The sequence below is a fragment of the Symphodus melops genome, assembly GCF_947650265.1.
Source record: "Symphodus melops genome assembly, chromosome: 6".
NCBI lineage: Eukaryota > Metazoa > Chordata > Actinopteri > Labriformes > Labridae > Symphodus > Symphodus melops.
In genome coordinates, this window is record NC_136696.1 from 20,130,470 (window position 1) to 20,146,559 (window position 16,090).

General features: G+C 40.4%; 1 protein-coding gene across 2 annotated transcripts; it reads left to right on the top strand.

Annotated features, from left to right (window-relative positions):
• The first annotated feature begins 1,446 nt into the window (after positions 1-1,446).
• Positions 1,447-16,003, top strand: LOC306825518 (1-phosphatidylinositol 4,5-bisphosphate phosphodiesterase zeta-1-like). Of its 2 annotated transcripts, none has more exons than XM_079346311.1 (12): positions 1,447-1,586; positions 2,619-2,814; positions 3,370-3,571; positions 5,716-5,860; positions 6,173-6,325; positions 7,940-8,122; positions 8,276-8,432; positions 9,292-9,408; positions 11,460-11,632; positions 13,303-13,429; positions 15,505-15,654; positions 15,915-16,003. In XM_079346311.1, exons 2-12 carry the CDS (start codon positions 2,622-2,624, stop codon positions 15,995-15,997), a joined length of 1,683 nt encoding a protein of 560 aa, XP_079202437.1. In that variant the 5' UTR covers positions 1,447-1,586; positions 2,619-2,621; the 3' UTR covers positions 15,998-16,003. The 2 variants fall into 2 exon arrangements, with proteins under 2 accessions (XP_079202437.1, XP_079202438.1); XM_079346312.1 differs by having other exon boundaries at positions 7,940-8,116.
• The last annotated feature ends 87 nt before the right edge of the window (positions 16,004-16,090 follow it).

Below are 16,090 nucleotides of genomic sequence, written 5' to 3' on the forward strand. Positions count from 1 at the left end.
GCACACACACACAAATGCACATATGAAGGGATGATCTTTTAATCACCATGAACACTCCAATATGCACAGATGCACACAAGCGCAGAAGCAAAAAACTGACAGCTTCAGAGACAAGCACACTCTGCTCCCAAAAGAGTCAAACTGAGTGAGCGTGCAGAGGGAGGTGCAGTGATGCAGAGACAGGAGCCATACACAGGGCTTCATGTTCACTGCCTGGGAATTATCACATCACACTTGCACGCCTGATGGTTCTGACAGGTGCAAGGCCGAGCCATTACAGCCTGCTGTAGACTGGAATGACTCTGCTGGACTATGAGTAAGCAGTGACTATTGTTTGGCACCGGTGATTCACACCATACCAATAACATTCAAGTTTACCCAGGAAGACAGTTCTTGTTATACTTGTTAAAACAACTAGCACACAATCAGTGCAGTTGTGTTGGCTCTACCGTCTGTTGCATTAAAAGTGGTGTCATCCACAATGGCTTAAACTTGGTAGGGTTTGTTACATGAAATCAATCCCTTCAAAACAATACTCTGCTGACAATTAGCACAAACACAAAAAAAGACTAGGTGTGCTGATAGACAAACGTTATAGAAATACAGACATCCTTCAAAAACTATGCTTGCTGTACCCATGGCTATACTTTCAAACAGTGGAATAATTAGCAGAATGCTAATGTCTGCCTGCTAATGTAGAAAGAAGATAACTCGCTGATGGTGTGACGTAAAATGTTAGGGGAGAGAAGAGGGGGAGTCCGCTCTTGTCATCTTGAACCTCTTGATATCTAAAATATCCGACATACAAAGGAATAATGTTTTCATAGACCTACACCAGACTCCTGAAAATGTCCAGAAATTCTTGGGGTGGGCTGTTTGTGAACAGCCATGAGTCATGTTGAAATGTAAATCCAACCATTAAAGTCTGGTTCTTCCATAGCCCCAAGTTTTTATTATGCTATAACCTGATTTTAGATATTGGAATGTCTTTACCATCAGTTTTACACAATTCCTCCCATTAGATCAAGTAGATTGACTGAAAGGTGAGGACAAAGTCAAACGCTACACATCAAAATATAGAAATCTATTCTTTATTTGAAGATGTCTAAAACATTGAACAGGATTGAAAACCGAACCTCGATGGTGGAGATAACCAAAGTTGACTACGTTTGACCTGAACTAGACTTCTGTGCATATTTTGTCAAAGTTTCATGGTAAATGTACACTTGTTTTTATGACACAGATATATGTTGTCTTAATTAGAAACAACAAAAGTAAACACTCTATTCCATCTCATTTCACCTCCGAGTTCAATACTCATGTCTTCAAATGAAACAAGAGGTACATGTAAATCTCACTCTCACAAACTTACAGCCAGTAAGCATCATGCATTATGTTTTTTTCAAACATGACGTGCTCATGGAAATCGGAATGTTTTGTCACTATGGCAACAACTTAAAGTACTTCCTCAGAAACCATCTGAAAAGTCAGATTGTTGTTCATAGATTCAAACCTTGTGAACGTATCTGTTCCTCTTAAATATCTATAATCCACAATACCAGGAGAAGAGACTACCAACAACTAAGGTGGGCTTTTGTTGTATGATATTTAATTGTGTTTTAAAGAACAAATTAGGTTTATTGTTCTTAGCTAGCTAGCTGGCTAACTACCTCATCAGTTGCAGCAGTTTGCAGGCATTATGAATGTGGTAAGAAAGAAAAAGGTATTGTGCTTTTTTTAGTGACTTTTTTTATTCACTCACAACCAGCTAGGCTATATGGAGATTTATTGCTATGGATTCAGTGTAGAAACACATAAAATGTTGATAAAGATGATAGCAAAGGTAGTTGCTTGGGAACTGAGAAGACAGATGCAGTGGGAGACCAGCTCTCAGCAGGGTACCCAGTGACAGCACTAGACACACCTCTGAACTGACAGGGGCTGCAGAACAAAAAGATGAAAGGTATGGAGGGAGAGACACACTCACAAAGCCAGGGAAAGTCACAGACACTTTTGTCTCACTGGCTGAGAAGAATGACAAGGAGACGATGGAAACTAAAAAAAGGAAAAGTCACACAGTCGCTGTCTTTGTATTTGATGCAATAAAAGATACAGAAAGTAGAGGAGAGGGAGGGCATGTGCTGTATGAGAGGATGGGAGAACTTTGTGCAGAAGGAAGACCCTGACTTTTCTTTTATACTCTCTCATGTTGAGTTTGAAAAAAGTGGTATTTCAACAGCCAGTGCAGGTAAAAAGCGTGGCTACATCTCTGAGCTGACATTTCCATTCGCTCTTTCCTGTATATTTTTAGAGAGCAACTGATGTGCTCTTCCTTTGAAACAATAACAGAAGTTTAAAATATCTACGAGGTGACAACATAAAGGATAATCTTAAGCACACGTGTATAATATGAATGGACCTAAAAACAAAAATGTCTGCCTTTTAACAGCATCCCGATTCACGTTCAGCATTGCAGAAAGACACAAGTCTAAATAAATAAGTAAATAAATATTCCATGTTGATCTTTGCACAAGTTGGAAGTTTCAAGAAAAAATAAAACCAAGAATATTTTGCAAAGTTCAACAACAAGGGGGTTTAAGCTTCAATGATGTGTGCAGGACATGATGAAAAAAAACAAGGCCCCCACCTCCAGGAGAGCTGAAATCCAGCATTTGTTCGATTCCTACGCCTGTGGACAGAAGACTCTGCCTGCCTGCACCCTCCTCAGGTTCCTCCACAAGGAGCAAATGGAGCTCAAAGCAAACGAGGAGGTGTCAGAGAGTCTGATTGATAGATATGAGATTGAAGAGACAGGTAAGTGAAGTGTGTCACGTCTGGCTGCTTTCTTCTCATTAGATATAAAAATGGATATTTTCTCCAAGAATTGAAGTTTTGTCACTTTGAGATGATTATTAAGAAGAAGTCAAGGCCTGAGCTCCAGACGTGCCTGGATGACAAAGTGATCTGCTGAGGCAGGCGATTAAATGATAGTCAGAAAATAGAAGAGTCAGGCAGAATAGACCAGATGTTGTCTGAGCTGTGTGTGACTTTACTGCTGGCTAATTCACAGCACCGAATGCAGCTCAACAGAGAAAACAATGAAACGTGACTCACAAGAGGATGTCAGAGGATTCCGTTTTTCACTTGTTACGAGCAGAACACGTTAAAGAGCAGTTTACGTGTGTCATGTATGTATTTGAACCAATAGATTACTTGGCTATGAAGAAGATGCTAAGTTGATTTATAGTACTCTACATCACAGTGACATTATGTGAATGCTAGATTTAGGAGCAGGTCAACAATCTCACCCTATGATTGGAAAACAGACCTGATGCTGATTTTGACTGTCACTCTGTTCTCCTCCTCCAGCCAGAGAAAACAGATCGATGACGTTTGAAGGATTCCTCAGGTACATGGAGTCCAGAGACTGCTGCCTGTTCAACCAGAACCACACATCTGTGTACCAAGACATGGACCAGCCCCTCACCAGCTACTTCATCTCCTCTTCACATAACACCTATCTGACTGGAGATCAGCTAGTAGGAAAGAGCCACCTGGATGCCTACAGTTGGTATGTTTTGTTTGTGGTTTTTCTCATCAAGCTGCACTTTATGTAGGGGTGTGAGGTAGTGGGATACAATTGCAGACCCCTGGTATTTTAGTCTACCCAAAGGGATAACAAAAATTGCGAGTGATTGAATAGCAGGGGGGGGGAAAGAAAAAGCCAAACAAATAGGCAATAGATTCTTAACAGCCGTGAGATAAGGAGAAACAAAACCACTGCTGATAAGAAACTAGATTAAAAGGAAGAACAACAAAACTCTCTACACCTGAGACACAAAGGCCGCCAGGTCTGTGTTTACAAAGAAAGAAACCCTCGGTCAGAAATTCCCAGCACCACTAAATTACACTGGTAGAGCTGCTGGAACTTGTAAACAAGTCAAGTGGTGCTTATACAAAACCACAAACTCCCAATAGAGACGACAAAAAAAACACAGAAAGAACCCCAGAGTGCTACAACGCAAGGAAATACATAAGCTTAACACACCTGAACTGAATCAGGGCCAATCAGTCACACACACCTACACACACACACACACACACACACACACACACACGTTCAGTGAGGTACCAGTGTGGTCTCCCTCACACTGTAGCCTTTTTGAATCATTAATCTACTTTTGCTACATTGAGTATAGTTCATGTTTCTAATGTTGTACAGTATGTACGTGGTGATGAGACCAGTTTAAGCACCATTTGGCTCTACTATACACATTTGCATCTCAATCCACCATCATCCTCTTGCTGAAGTCTCTCCTTCAGACCTACATGTGATCTGCAAACGCTCTTCTACTCTCATCTCATCGGTCCTCTCATATGCTGAGACAATTGATGAAAAGGAGGCGGTCCTTTTATGAGGTAATGGAGGTGATTACAAAAGGGGCTGATGGAAGCAGAAGTGCTGTATTTATGGTCCCTGTGAAAGGGCTGAGCGCTCTGGCCTGTTAGTAGAGTGGAAACCTCCAAACCAGCACGTCTGGAAGCTCTGGACTACTTAGATTATAAAAGGATCATGTTGAGAGGATGGAGTGGCTGGAGAAGAGTTTGGCTCTTTAGAAATCCCACTACCTCTCAGGTGGGAGGATGAAGAAGAAAAAAATGACCACCAAAATGTATTTGTAAAGAAAGGTACAAGATGAGCAGGAGTCTGGATAAAGATGGTGAAACGTTGAACTTTGTTTTCTATTAACTACAAACTAATCAAATGTTTTAGCTTCAAAATTGTTTTTTATGGAAAAGCTACAGAACCAACAGATTGTGTTTGAAAAGGCTACTTGAGGAAAAATGTCCGACATCATCATATTCTTTTGTAAAATGCATTTCTCCAAAATCTTGGAGATTTATTGCTATGGATTCAGTGTAGAAACACATAAAATGTTGATAAAGATGATAGCAAAGGTAGTTGCTTGGGAACTGAGAAGACAGATGCAGTGGGAGACCAGCTCTCAGCAGGGTACCCAGTGACAGCACTAGACACACCTCTGAACTGACAGGGGCTGCAGAACAAAAAGATGAAAGGTATGGAGGGAGAGACACACTCACAAAGCCAGGGAACACACTTCTTGCTTTTGTTTTTTTACAACCAGATAAAATGTTAGTTGTCAAGTTTGCATGTTGCATGAGAATTCAATATTAGTCCAGCTTAGCAAAAAATAACAAACAAGCATTAATAGATTAGAATTGCTTTGCTTTGCTGAGTCTTTCACATCAGGCACATATTCCTCAAACTCATTGTAAAATCTGTTTTAATTATAAAGCAGACCCCCTCCTAATTGGTATTTTAAGTGTATGAAGTAAATAGGCCTTAGGAATTATTATTGTAACTGCTGCTGTGAAAGAAAATATTTGTGTCCCCGACAGACACAAAGTAAATCTTATCCACCTTCTGGGGTTGAGGTTAAAATAAAATGAAAATATATGTGATTAACATATTTTCCATAAATAATTCACATGTATAAATGAATGGCTATCATCGCCTGTGCTGTATTCAAGTAGCCATGATTGTTGAGTTGACTTGTGGAGTAAACATTTTAAAGCTTAGTATGTGATTTGACTTCGTACTTCTTATTTCTCATGCTATTCATTGTACAGCTCAGTGTGTGCATATGTCTCCCTGTGTGTGTGTGTGTGTGTGTGTGTGTGTGTGTCTCACAGTGCCCTGAGAAAAGGCTGTCGCTGTCTGGAGATCGACTGCTGGGATGGGCCAGACATGGAGCCTGTAGTCTACCATGGCTACACCCTGACCACCAAGATACTCTTTAAGGATGTCATCTCCACTGTGGAGCAACATGCCTTCGAGGTAACAGAGCACAACATTTTACATGACGTGTACATGTATATGCTGGAGTGCTGCCCCAGGCATCTCTGTCAGTATTCTCTCCTGAAGTACTCCAAGATTCATACTTGGCTGCATTTGCTCTGATTGATATAACGGCCGATATTAATACTTCGTGAGCAAGATGTCTTTGATTCATGGGGCTCAGGATATTCTCTGTGATGTGTCTGGATTATTTAGAGCCCACAGTGAGAGAAGCAAATCCAGGTTGATTTTAATGGTTGCAAATAGGGGGGTGAATCATCATTTTTTATTGATGTGATTATTTCCTGCCAGGTGTCTGCTTACCCAGTAATCCTGTCATTAGAGAACCATTGCTCCAAGGAGCAGCAAGAGGTCATGGCCCAATACCTTATCTCCATCCTGGGGGACAAGCTGCTGAGGACTCCCTTGGATCACCAAACCAACGGTGACCTCCCAAGCCCAAATGTAAGACTCACAAGAGCAGAAGCTGAGATATCTGAATGTTGACTCAAGGTCAGAATCTGTGTTCTATGTGAGATCTGCTGGTGGAATTAGAGAGATGATAGTGTTTGTGTGTGCATAAATCCCAGTTTGTTGTCGTAGCAAAGCCAAACAAGGATGAAGAAAAATAACTTTCTGACATCACAGAGGGCCACATTAGTCTCCCTTTCTGCAGCGCCTTTGCTTCTTTCCTCTATTGGGACTCAGGGGAAGGTGGACAGCAGTGTTTGCAATCCACTTTTTGTCTCTCCAAGATTCACATAATTGAATGTGATGTGGTTGATCCTGAGAAGAGGGTGTCATCTTAAGTGTGCTGCAGGACTTGAACCGATTGTTTATTTAGATTTCTTTCTTTTGGTTCTGAATTCTCCTCTGAAGGCGTTTGGATGTGCGACTTGCCTGAAAGATATTACAACAGTCACTCAGTTCCACTGAATGATGAGGAGGATGAAGACAGTATGGATGAACGTTTGACATTTTGAGTTACCTTGCAGTGTCTGACTTGTTTTGCTGTGGAATTCAGTCTTTTTGTATCCCCACATCATTTTTTCGATCTTTACAACTTATGGGTGGTTGACTTTTTTCGGAGCCACTGCACTACTAGTTTGAGCTTTTCTATTGACCCCTGAATCAGCCTTCATGTCGCACTGTCACACAGCTTCAGACACAGGTCACCATTGAAGTGTTCACAACATGAAACATTAAAGAATGGTCCATTGCTTTGTACTGTGTGCACTGAGAGAGAGATTTCAAATATGTTTACTGAATCCTGAAAAGCTACAGGAATAGAATAAAACTACACTTTTCTTTCTCTATTTTTCTTCCATAATGATGTGTCCTTGTAGAATTGGAAATACGTTAAAGAAGATTGGCACGTTATTACTTTACTTCATTCTACTTGAATCACAAACTCTGGCTCGAGCTCTCTTTAAGAACCCTCATCTAAATTACAGCAACATGAAGCCTATGTTCTAGCTGTGCAGACTGTATCATTTGGCGTATCTATAGTAAAAAATGAAAGAGTGCAGTGTGGAGGTGTGTAATTTTCTTACTGTATAGACTCTTATGGGTTGTTAATGTTGACAAATGTGTAATTATTTTGTGTTTTTTTTTTTTTGCCTGTGCCAACAGTATGTGATGCTGTCAAGATGACTTCCTGTTGTGTCGCTTTAAACTGTAACCACTTCTTAGTCTAGACCATAATGTTGCCACTTTGAATGTAGTGCTATTCATTTGGTAAAAGAGCAATATAGGCGAGAAATAGATTCGAAGCGAGGGCTGTGAAATGTTGCAGCAGATGTGGGATTGAATGATTTGGTTATCTTCTTACTGCCTCTCATCTCACTAAATCAGGGTGTGTATGCTCCAATGTGGACGGAGCTGCTGAGTGACTCTTTGAAGGAAAGCCTCCTTTTTGAACAAAGCAAAGTGTTATGATATTAAGGTTTGAGGATGGAGAAACCAAGTTCACTCGACAGATTCAAATGCGAGCAGGGATGAATGTATTCGTTTGTATGTTGTTATTTATTCATATGGAAGCTCCGACTTCTTATGTTTTTTTTTTTGTTGGGATGTCAGGACCTGAAATATAAAATCCTCATCAAGAATAAAAGGCTAAAGATTAAGGGAGAGGACACGGCAGGGACAGAGATAGAGGAGAGTATTGATGAGGGCGAGGATGAGGAGGAGGATGAGGAGGAAGAAGATCAGCAAACCAAAGCAAAGTTCTGGTCTCCCAGAAAAGCAGAGCCAAAGGTGAAAGTAAGTCAGTAAGATTCAAGAGAATAACCACAGTCAGATGTTTGCATGAGAAGCTCCTGTACAGATCCACTAATAAGATCATGGGAGCAAAAGGTAAAGTTTGTGTTTTGCCTCTTAATTTCTCTTCCTCTCTACCTTAAATATAATGAGTAGAAGAGGAAGGTGGTGGTGGCAGAGGCTCTATCTGACCTGGTCATATACACCAGGTCTGTCAAGTTCATCAGCTTCAGCCACTCCAGGGACAATCAGAACTACTTTGAGAACACATCCATGGCAGAGAAGAAAGCTCGCAAGCTAGCCAAAGCCTCAGGTACAGTGTTATTGACATTGGAGAGAAAAAGTGCAGCCTGGTTTTAAAGCAATAAAGGGTGTGTGTAATTAATAGCGTAAAGCACAAGATATTCCTATGAGCGCAGCAGATTCACAAGATTTACACTCACATTAAGCTGGTGGGAGAACTCTTGTTGGACAAGAAATGCAATAACGCCTTGTGCCATAAACCTCCTTAACAGCCAGAGCAAATTGAACTTGACATATACAACATAGGGGAATACTATCAGGAAATAATAATGCTTAACGATGCAGTGACAGTGATATGCCTTATGGTCTAAGCAGTTGGGGATTTGGAAAGAGGCCACAGAAGTGCAAAACAACAGACAAACAGTTAAAGTGTCACTTTGATGCTGTGCTGCAGTATGTTAGAGAAACAGTGATGCAGAGAAATGAAATCCGCTCCAGCTGAGAGGGAATGACACTTTCCAGATACAAAGCTACATTATGAGCTGCCTGGCAGAAACCATGAACAGTCTGGGTTATGCTGAGCTGTAAAAGTCTCCTGTCATCATGAAGCCCTGGAGGGAAATTGCACAACTGTAGTATGATCACATACAGACTCAATCGACGAGACAGTTTTGGTCTTTTCAGAATGACAATTTTAAATAGAACAAAGTGCTTGAACCTTTTTCAGATATTCTCTCAAACGGATTTTCTGGCACGTTTAAAAGTTTGGTTGTTCTACTGCACACACAGAACCATGGGCCTAACTCCGGGACCTTTTTCCTCACCTTATTGTGCCAGCACAAAGTGACTGATAATGTTCGAGAAAATGATGGTAACAGCAGACACACGTCCTGTCCTGACCTGTGAGTGTGTCTTGTCTTCTCTGTCAGGTGCAGATTTTGTTAAGCACACTCAGAAGTTCCTCAGCAGGATTTACCCAGCCGGCTCGAGGACGTCTTCATCAAACTACAACCCTCAGGAATTCTGGAACGTCGGCTCACAGCTCGGTAAGTCGAATGGGAAGGCAGATGCATATATTATACACAAACATTTTAACATTTATTGAGGCACTGAACCTCACTTTATAACATTCCTGTATCTGCTGTCCAGGAAGAAAATTACTTAACCTAAAACTTTACCTTTTACACGTTATTAATATATATACACACACACATACATACATACATATATACATACACACACTTTATATGCATTCTATGATTTGGGATTTTTAAAAACAGGACTTAACTCAAAATGTTTAAGTTGATTGACTAAACCATGAATTACCTTGACTGTAATTTAATGTACCCAAGTAGAATGCAAAAAGGATGAAAAAAGATAGATACGTTTATAGTAAATACATCAAATTAAGAGAGGTGACAAAATGTCCATTTAACAGTTAATCAAAAACTAAGGGGTAGACCCAAGTGCAGATAACACAACTTCAGTTTAACAAAAGGCAAAAACTCACTCAGTTTTAAAAAAGATCCACAAGAGAGACAAGGAGCCATGTGGAAACATCGCACAGAACACAGGGGGAAAAAAAACAAAAAAACACTGGGGACAAAAACTACAGAATAAAACAGGAAACACAAAGAAGACACAGAGAACCTCAGTAACAGTAACAATACACACAAGGACATGGAGAAACACAAGGATTAGAAGTGACAAAACTAAACGGGAAAGTCAAAAGTAGGAAACATTAACATAAAGAAACACACAAGGGAAATACACAACACCAGGGAAGAAGGAGACAAAATAAAACAAGAAAGGAAATGTAAACTCTGGAAATACAAAATACAAAACTAGTTACTGACTAACTAAAACTGTTCTCCTCTCTGTTTCTCGTTCAGTTTGGATTAAAACCCTTTGAAACATTCATTCAAAATACAAAAAACCTAGTTTGAATCCTTTCAAAAAGTTGACTTAACATAAAAACCAGTCCTATCCAATTCAAGCTTCTTCTTTTTTACACACTGAGAAAATTCCACCCTCAGTCCAGAGACTGGTTGTCAAACTTCAAAGTGAACAACCTGACCGACTATGCTGTCGATTAGCAATGAAAGGAACATTTCATTGCAGTCCACAGCCTGAACAGCTCATCTGTGTTTACCCCGGAGCAGGTCCTCTCCTACCACAGAAACCTGTGTCGCTGAAAGTAACTCGGAATAATATTCATCATACTGTCAAGCCATACATCTAAAGTAACAACTATGATCTGCCTGGCTCCTTCTGTGCTGGTGCATCACTATGCTTGTCTCTATTTTGTTATAAATCCTCTTGAATTCGTCCCCAACGCACATGGAGCCTGCCACCGGCTCTGACATGAAGCCTTGCTTAACACTGGGTAGACGGCCATCATGCCTCAGTAGCAGCTGTGCAGATAGTGATCAGTACTCTGCACATTTGCTCTGCAGAGACTACAAAACAAGAGCAGCAGCCTGGAAGGATCAATTACAGTTAGATGAGTCTGTGACATACGCAGAAAAAAGAAACATATAAAGAGAAACAGAAGGATTATTTGCAATCTGCTGGTGAGGATCAACATTGAAGTTGTATTTTTCGCACATTTATTCATATTATTGCAGGGTCACATGTTTACTGTTCAATCCTGCAGAGAAATAACTCAAACCTTCAAGCAGGATTTCAGCTGCTTCTTTCTTTCTTTCTTTCTTCTCTCCCAATGTAAAACGTGCAGTCACTGATGACACAGAGGCATGGTGTATGCAGCACACATGCCAGCACAAAGCTTTGCACTGCAGAAAAAAAAAGAAAAAAACACACACACTACAGATGCTCTCATTGCACAGTTGGTGATTTTGAATGTGTCCCTGATGCAATGTGTGCTACTGTAGCAGAAACATTTTATGTCATTGTATAATTTAGCTCCCTACTGCAGAAAAAGAAAAAAGACTTTGAGACTTATAAAAAAAAAAAAGACGGATACAGAGAACATGCCATGCTCTTCACATTCTCAATTTTGTTCTTATGTTTTTTGTTGTTAGTGCTCTGTGGCCCATCTGTCCTTGTTCCATGATTGTTTTGTGGTGTTTTGCAGTGGCTCTCAATTTCCAGTCTCTGGGCTTGGCTATGGACCTTAATGATGGTCGTTTCCAGGACAACGGGGGCTGTGGATATGTCCTGAAGCCGGCGGTGCTCGTGTCCAGTCAGAGGAGCTTTGATCCCTCCTGCAGCCAGCACAGAATCAAACCAACACACCTGCTGCTAAAGGTACAGCTGCAGAGCACCGAACGCTAAATAATCCACTCGAGCTGGATTTATGGTTTGATGGTGTTATGTTACTGTGTGTCTGCTTTATATGCATGAACGTGTGTGTCTGTTGGGGTTCTCTAACTGGGCCCCATCTTATTTTATGCTCTCTTGCCTGATACTGTGAGCAAACTATGATGTAAAGTCTCTGAGAGTGTCTCACTTTAATTTGATTATTCCTCTTAGCAAGTTAACAGAAAGGACGGGCAGGGCTGATCTGAAAGAATCACACACATGGTCCAATTAATACATCCTGAAAACAGTATTCCATTATGTTAGGGAGTATATTAGAGGACGCAATAGCTGACCTTTTGAAGTAGTATATCTAAGCAATAAGACAAAGAAGTTAATAATCTGTACAGAAAAGAGTGACATCATCTTCTCAGTGGGCCTTATGGAAAACACATAAACTTGAACTTTTTGGTGTCCAATGACAGAGGCGCAACAGTTTGATCTTTTGTACAGAACACAATGTTGACAGATATTGGAGGCTTTGAATAGCACAGTAAATATGTGGGACTGCAGGGGATCACACTGGACTCAGAGATTTAATGAGGAAAAGGTTGAATCAGTCTTTTGAAAGGTAATACATGATTACTTGTATTGGTCACTTAACATATACTGGTAATAACAATTACTGTCCTTTAAATTAATTGCAAGTCAGTCCATGTGTTGTTTTTTCCATTGGGACTGAGTTGTGGATCTTTGACTATAAAATAAAATACAATGTATTTGCCTTTTAGTCCTGCAGTCAAACAGTAGCTCTACTCTGAATCTCGACTGGGCTGTTTTCTGATGCAGGAAATAAAGGAAAGGACAGAAAATGTATCTTTCTCAGACAGCCCCTCATGGGGATGTATTGACTCTCACAAGTAACTCTAAAGCACATCAGCCTTGGCTTTCTAATAGGAGTATATGCACACATTGTACATCTTTCTGCACAGTGCATGAAATATACATTTGGTGTGCTCAGCTGTTTAAGAAGCTCTGGGAAAACTTCACCTTTATTTATTCACATCAGCATCCTGTGTTATTTGATCAATTCTGCTGTCTCGACTCTCAACTCAGTGGGAATCAGAGTCGCATTCAACGTTGTAACTTCTGTTAGGCCGGGATTTTCAATCGTAGAGCAATAAATTATGCAACTGCTCAGGAAAACAATATCTCCCCTTGAGCTTTCATGAGTCCATTTAGCATAAAACTGTCAACCATAACAAATGGTCTGTGTTTTAATCGCAAACCTTTATGAAATGATTTCTCCAAACACTCAAAAGTATTGACTACTATGGCTGTGACTGAATATAAAGCAGGACTTTTTCTAGACTATAGGAGAGGAAGGGGGATGTAATTTGGGGATCGGACATTGTGAAGCCTTGTGGGGCATGTTGTGATAAGTACATGCAGGTTTGTCTTTGATCAGAGCCAGGAAAGGGAGGGCTCAGTGTGAGAGGACTTCAGATAAGCCTGCCTCTCCCCAGACTAAAGTAATTACACCCCTCTGCTCTTTTCTTTTCTGTAATCTATCAGCGTCTTGTGTTTTCCCCTTTATTTTTATAGTTCATGACATTCCATTCTCATACACCCCTGAATGACCATCGACACTGCATCTGTGTCTGTGTGCCGCTCTACAGGTAATCAGTGGGTCCAACCTACCTCTCCCCAGGAGTGGCAAAGCCCTGGACCCCTTCGTCAGAGTAGAAATTCACGGGATCCCATCAGACTCGCGGAGAAAAAACACACATACTGTCAAAGGCAACTGTAAGTACTGCAAGAAAAACTGCATGTGGTCTTATTGGGACTTCGACACCCACTGCTTGACTTTCTCAACTTGACTTTGTTGCACTTTCATTGATCCAAAATGTACTCCTTCAGACTTTTCTCAGCAATTGGTGAGGGATCAGCTTAAAGTCTTTCCTGAATTGGAGAACGATTGAAAAGGTTCATTGGAAGTGTAGAAGAGTGTGAAAGAGTCGAGAGCATAACGACAACACAAAGTTGTACTAAATGCTAATATTGGTATGCTTGAGGGCTAATAATATATAATATATATATATATATAATAAGCAGGTGTATTAATAACTATGTTTAGGATGTCAGTCTGGGTCATGCAACTTTTTGCCAATGAACACCAACAATAAAATGTTTAGTAGAGGCTTGTGGGAATGCAATCTGTTTGCAAGTATTTGCAATTAAAAAAAGAATACAAACTCAATTTGACTTGATGATACTGATAAAAAATATGTTCATTCAGTTGGGTATACTGAAATACCTGGCTATCCATTCAAATCTTTCAGATACATTTCACTTACTTCTCTAAGCACTAGCAATGACTCGAGTCAGTAAAATTCTATCTCCATAACCATTCAACATTCACACCGACTTTCAAGCCATTCTACCCATGCTGTATTTGATTAAGAGACTGACAGACCAAAATGCCTTGAGCAGCGTGGTTAAAAGAAACAACACCTGGTAAGAGAATTACTGGACTGGACGGACATGTAAACCTTTGAGAGGAAACATGAAAACCACCTGAAATGTCAAAGAGAAGTAAAGTTCTCTATGGCAGCAGTTCTTCATAATTTCAGTTTTTGTTTGTTTCTTAAATCCATTTCCCAAGAAGCTGCTGTTGGGCTTCTGAGGAGAAATGTGCAGATGAGCTAAAATGCAGAAGTGGATTTCCTTTAAAGAGAAGTGTGTCCTGATCTTAAGCTGACTGGAAACATGGGGCTGACAGTCTTACTGTGCATAAGTGAAGAGTTGTTCTAGGCTTCAGTTTGATACACATAAATACAAACCCTTTCTGTGGGTGTTCGTAACATTTCGTAGTTACTGAGACTAGTATGTTGTTTATTATAACACGAACGAAAATATGTTGTTTTTAAGTCGCTACAAGTTTCAGATGTGAAAGTATGGATGCTTCTCCTGAATCTGTCAAGGTCTCTGTCAGATTACATACAGTTCAGCAGAAAATACAGTACAATGTGAAGCATTTGAGTTGTAGCTTTCATTTTTAAAAACGCCGACATGACAAGGAACTTAATACCAAGACACGAATCTGACGTGCTACAGCACTGAATTGTGGCTGCTGAGATGAGCGAGAAAGGGAAAGAAGGAGAGAAAGTAGGAGTCCTGGAGGGCACAGCACTTATGCATGGGCATAAATCAAAAAATCAGTTCACTCTTTGAAACAGATAAGGTCAGTGGAGAATACGAATGAACGTGCATTTAAATTGAAACTCGAATGTAACAAGAGAAGAACTGAGAACGGTGTTTTGTATCAGAAAATGATGTAGAATGGGGAAGAGATGACTCATTAGTTTTGTGTTCTTGCTCTTCTCATTATTATAACAGAATATTACATTTTAAAAATACACTTGTAATGTGTTTTTTGTACCAGGCTGTGAACATTTATTCTGTAAAACTTTTAGTTTAGTTGTTTATTACGTTCATGAACATCACACGGCAGCCTTAGCATTTATGTAAATTAGTGCCTTTTTGTTGTCCAATTCCATCTGCTCAAATGACACTCTGCGTTTGTGCCCATTAACTGAGAAAAACAATTGACTCCAGGAAGTGAATCAACTAGCTACTTCACTGTCTGTATGACGTTTTTTTATTGATAGCTTAGAGCAGTTTCGAGGAAAACCCCTGCTTGCCTTGTGCTGCTTTAAGGTAGAGACGGTTATGACAGTGAACCAAAGCATTAGAGAGATGTGGACCATCTAGGACCAAAACAAAGATCTCACTTGCATCATAGAACAAAAATGTACATTAAAGCTACTTTTTCTAAAACTGCAGTTGCTTATTGACTTTTTTTCTGATTGCCATTACAGCTCTGAGTCCTCACTGGGATACAGACATGAACTTCACAGTCAGTATCCCTGAACTGTGTGTTGTCCGCTTCTGTGTCCGAGACCAGACCGGCTTCCTCAGCAGTGAGTTTGTGGGCCAGTACTCCATGCCCTTCACCAGCCTGCAGAAAGGTGAGCTGCAGAGACAGAAAGGGGAAGAGGGAGTGTGGGGGTTGAGAGTCAGATGAAGAGCTAAATTACATCAGGTGACATTGTGCGACCATCATCGCATTTCCCTTCGTTCAGTGTCAGCATTACTGAAGGTTGGTCTCTGCTATGTGCTCAGATTGGTCAGAGAATCCTTCTCCACATCTATGTGATATTCATAGTTTTAGCAGCTTATCATACATCTTTTTTTTCGCCCCACATTCTCTTTTCTTCTCCACCTCCAGGCTACCGCTGGGTGCCTCTCCGGTCCCGAGATGGATGCAGCCTGGATCCAGCCTCCCTTTTTGTCTTTGTTTGGTGTTCCTAAAAACAACTCGCTATATTTTAGACTCACATACGCACACACACGTACACCTCAACAACAGGTAGAGAAGTGTGGATGATTCAGTGACAACAACAA

Coding starts and splice junctions, on each gene's coding strand:
- LOC306825518 (XM_079346311.1), top strand. CDS start 2,622: ATGATGAAAAAAAACAAGGCCCCCACCTCCAGGAGAGCTGAAATCCAG. Junction 11,633..13,302: donor CAACACACCTGCTGCTAAAG/GTACAGCTGCAG, acceptor GCCGCTCTACAG/GTAATCAGTGGGTCCAACCT. Junction 13,430..15,504: donor ACATACTGTCAAAGGCAACT/GTAAGTACTGCA, acceptor TTGCCATTACAG/CTCTGAGTCCTCACTGGGAT.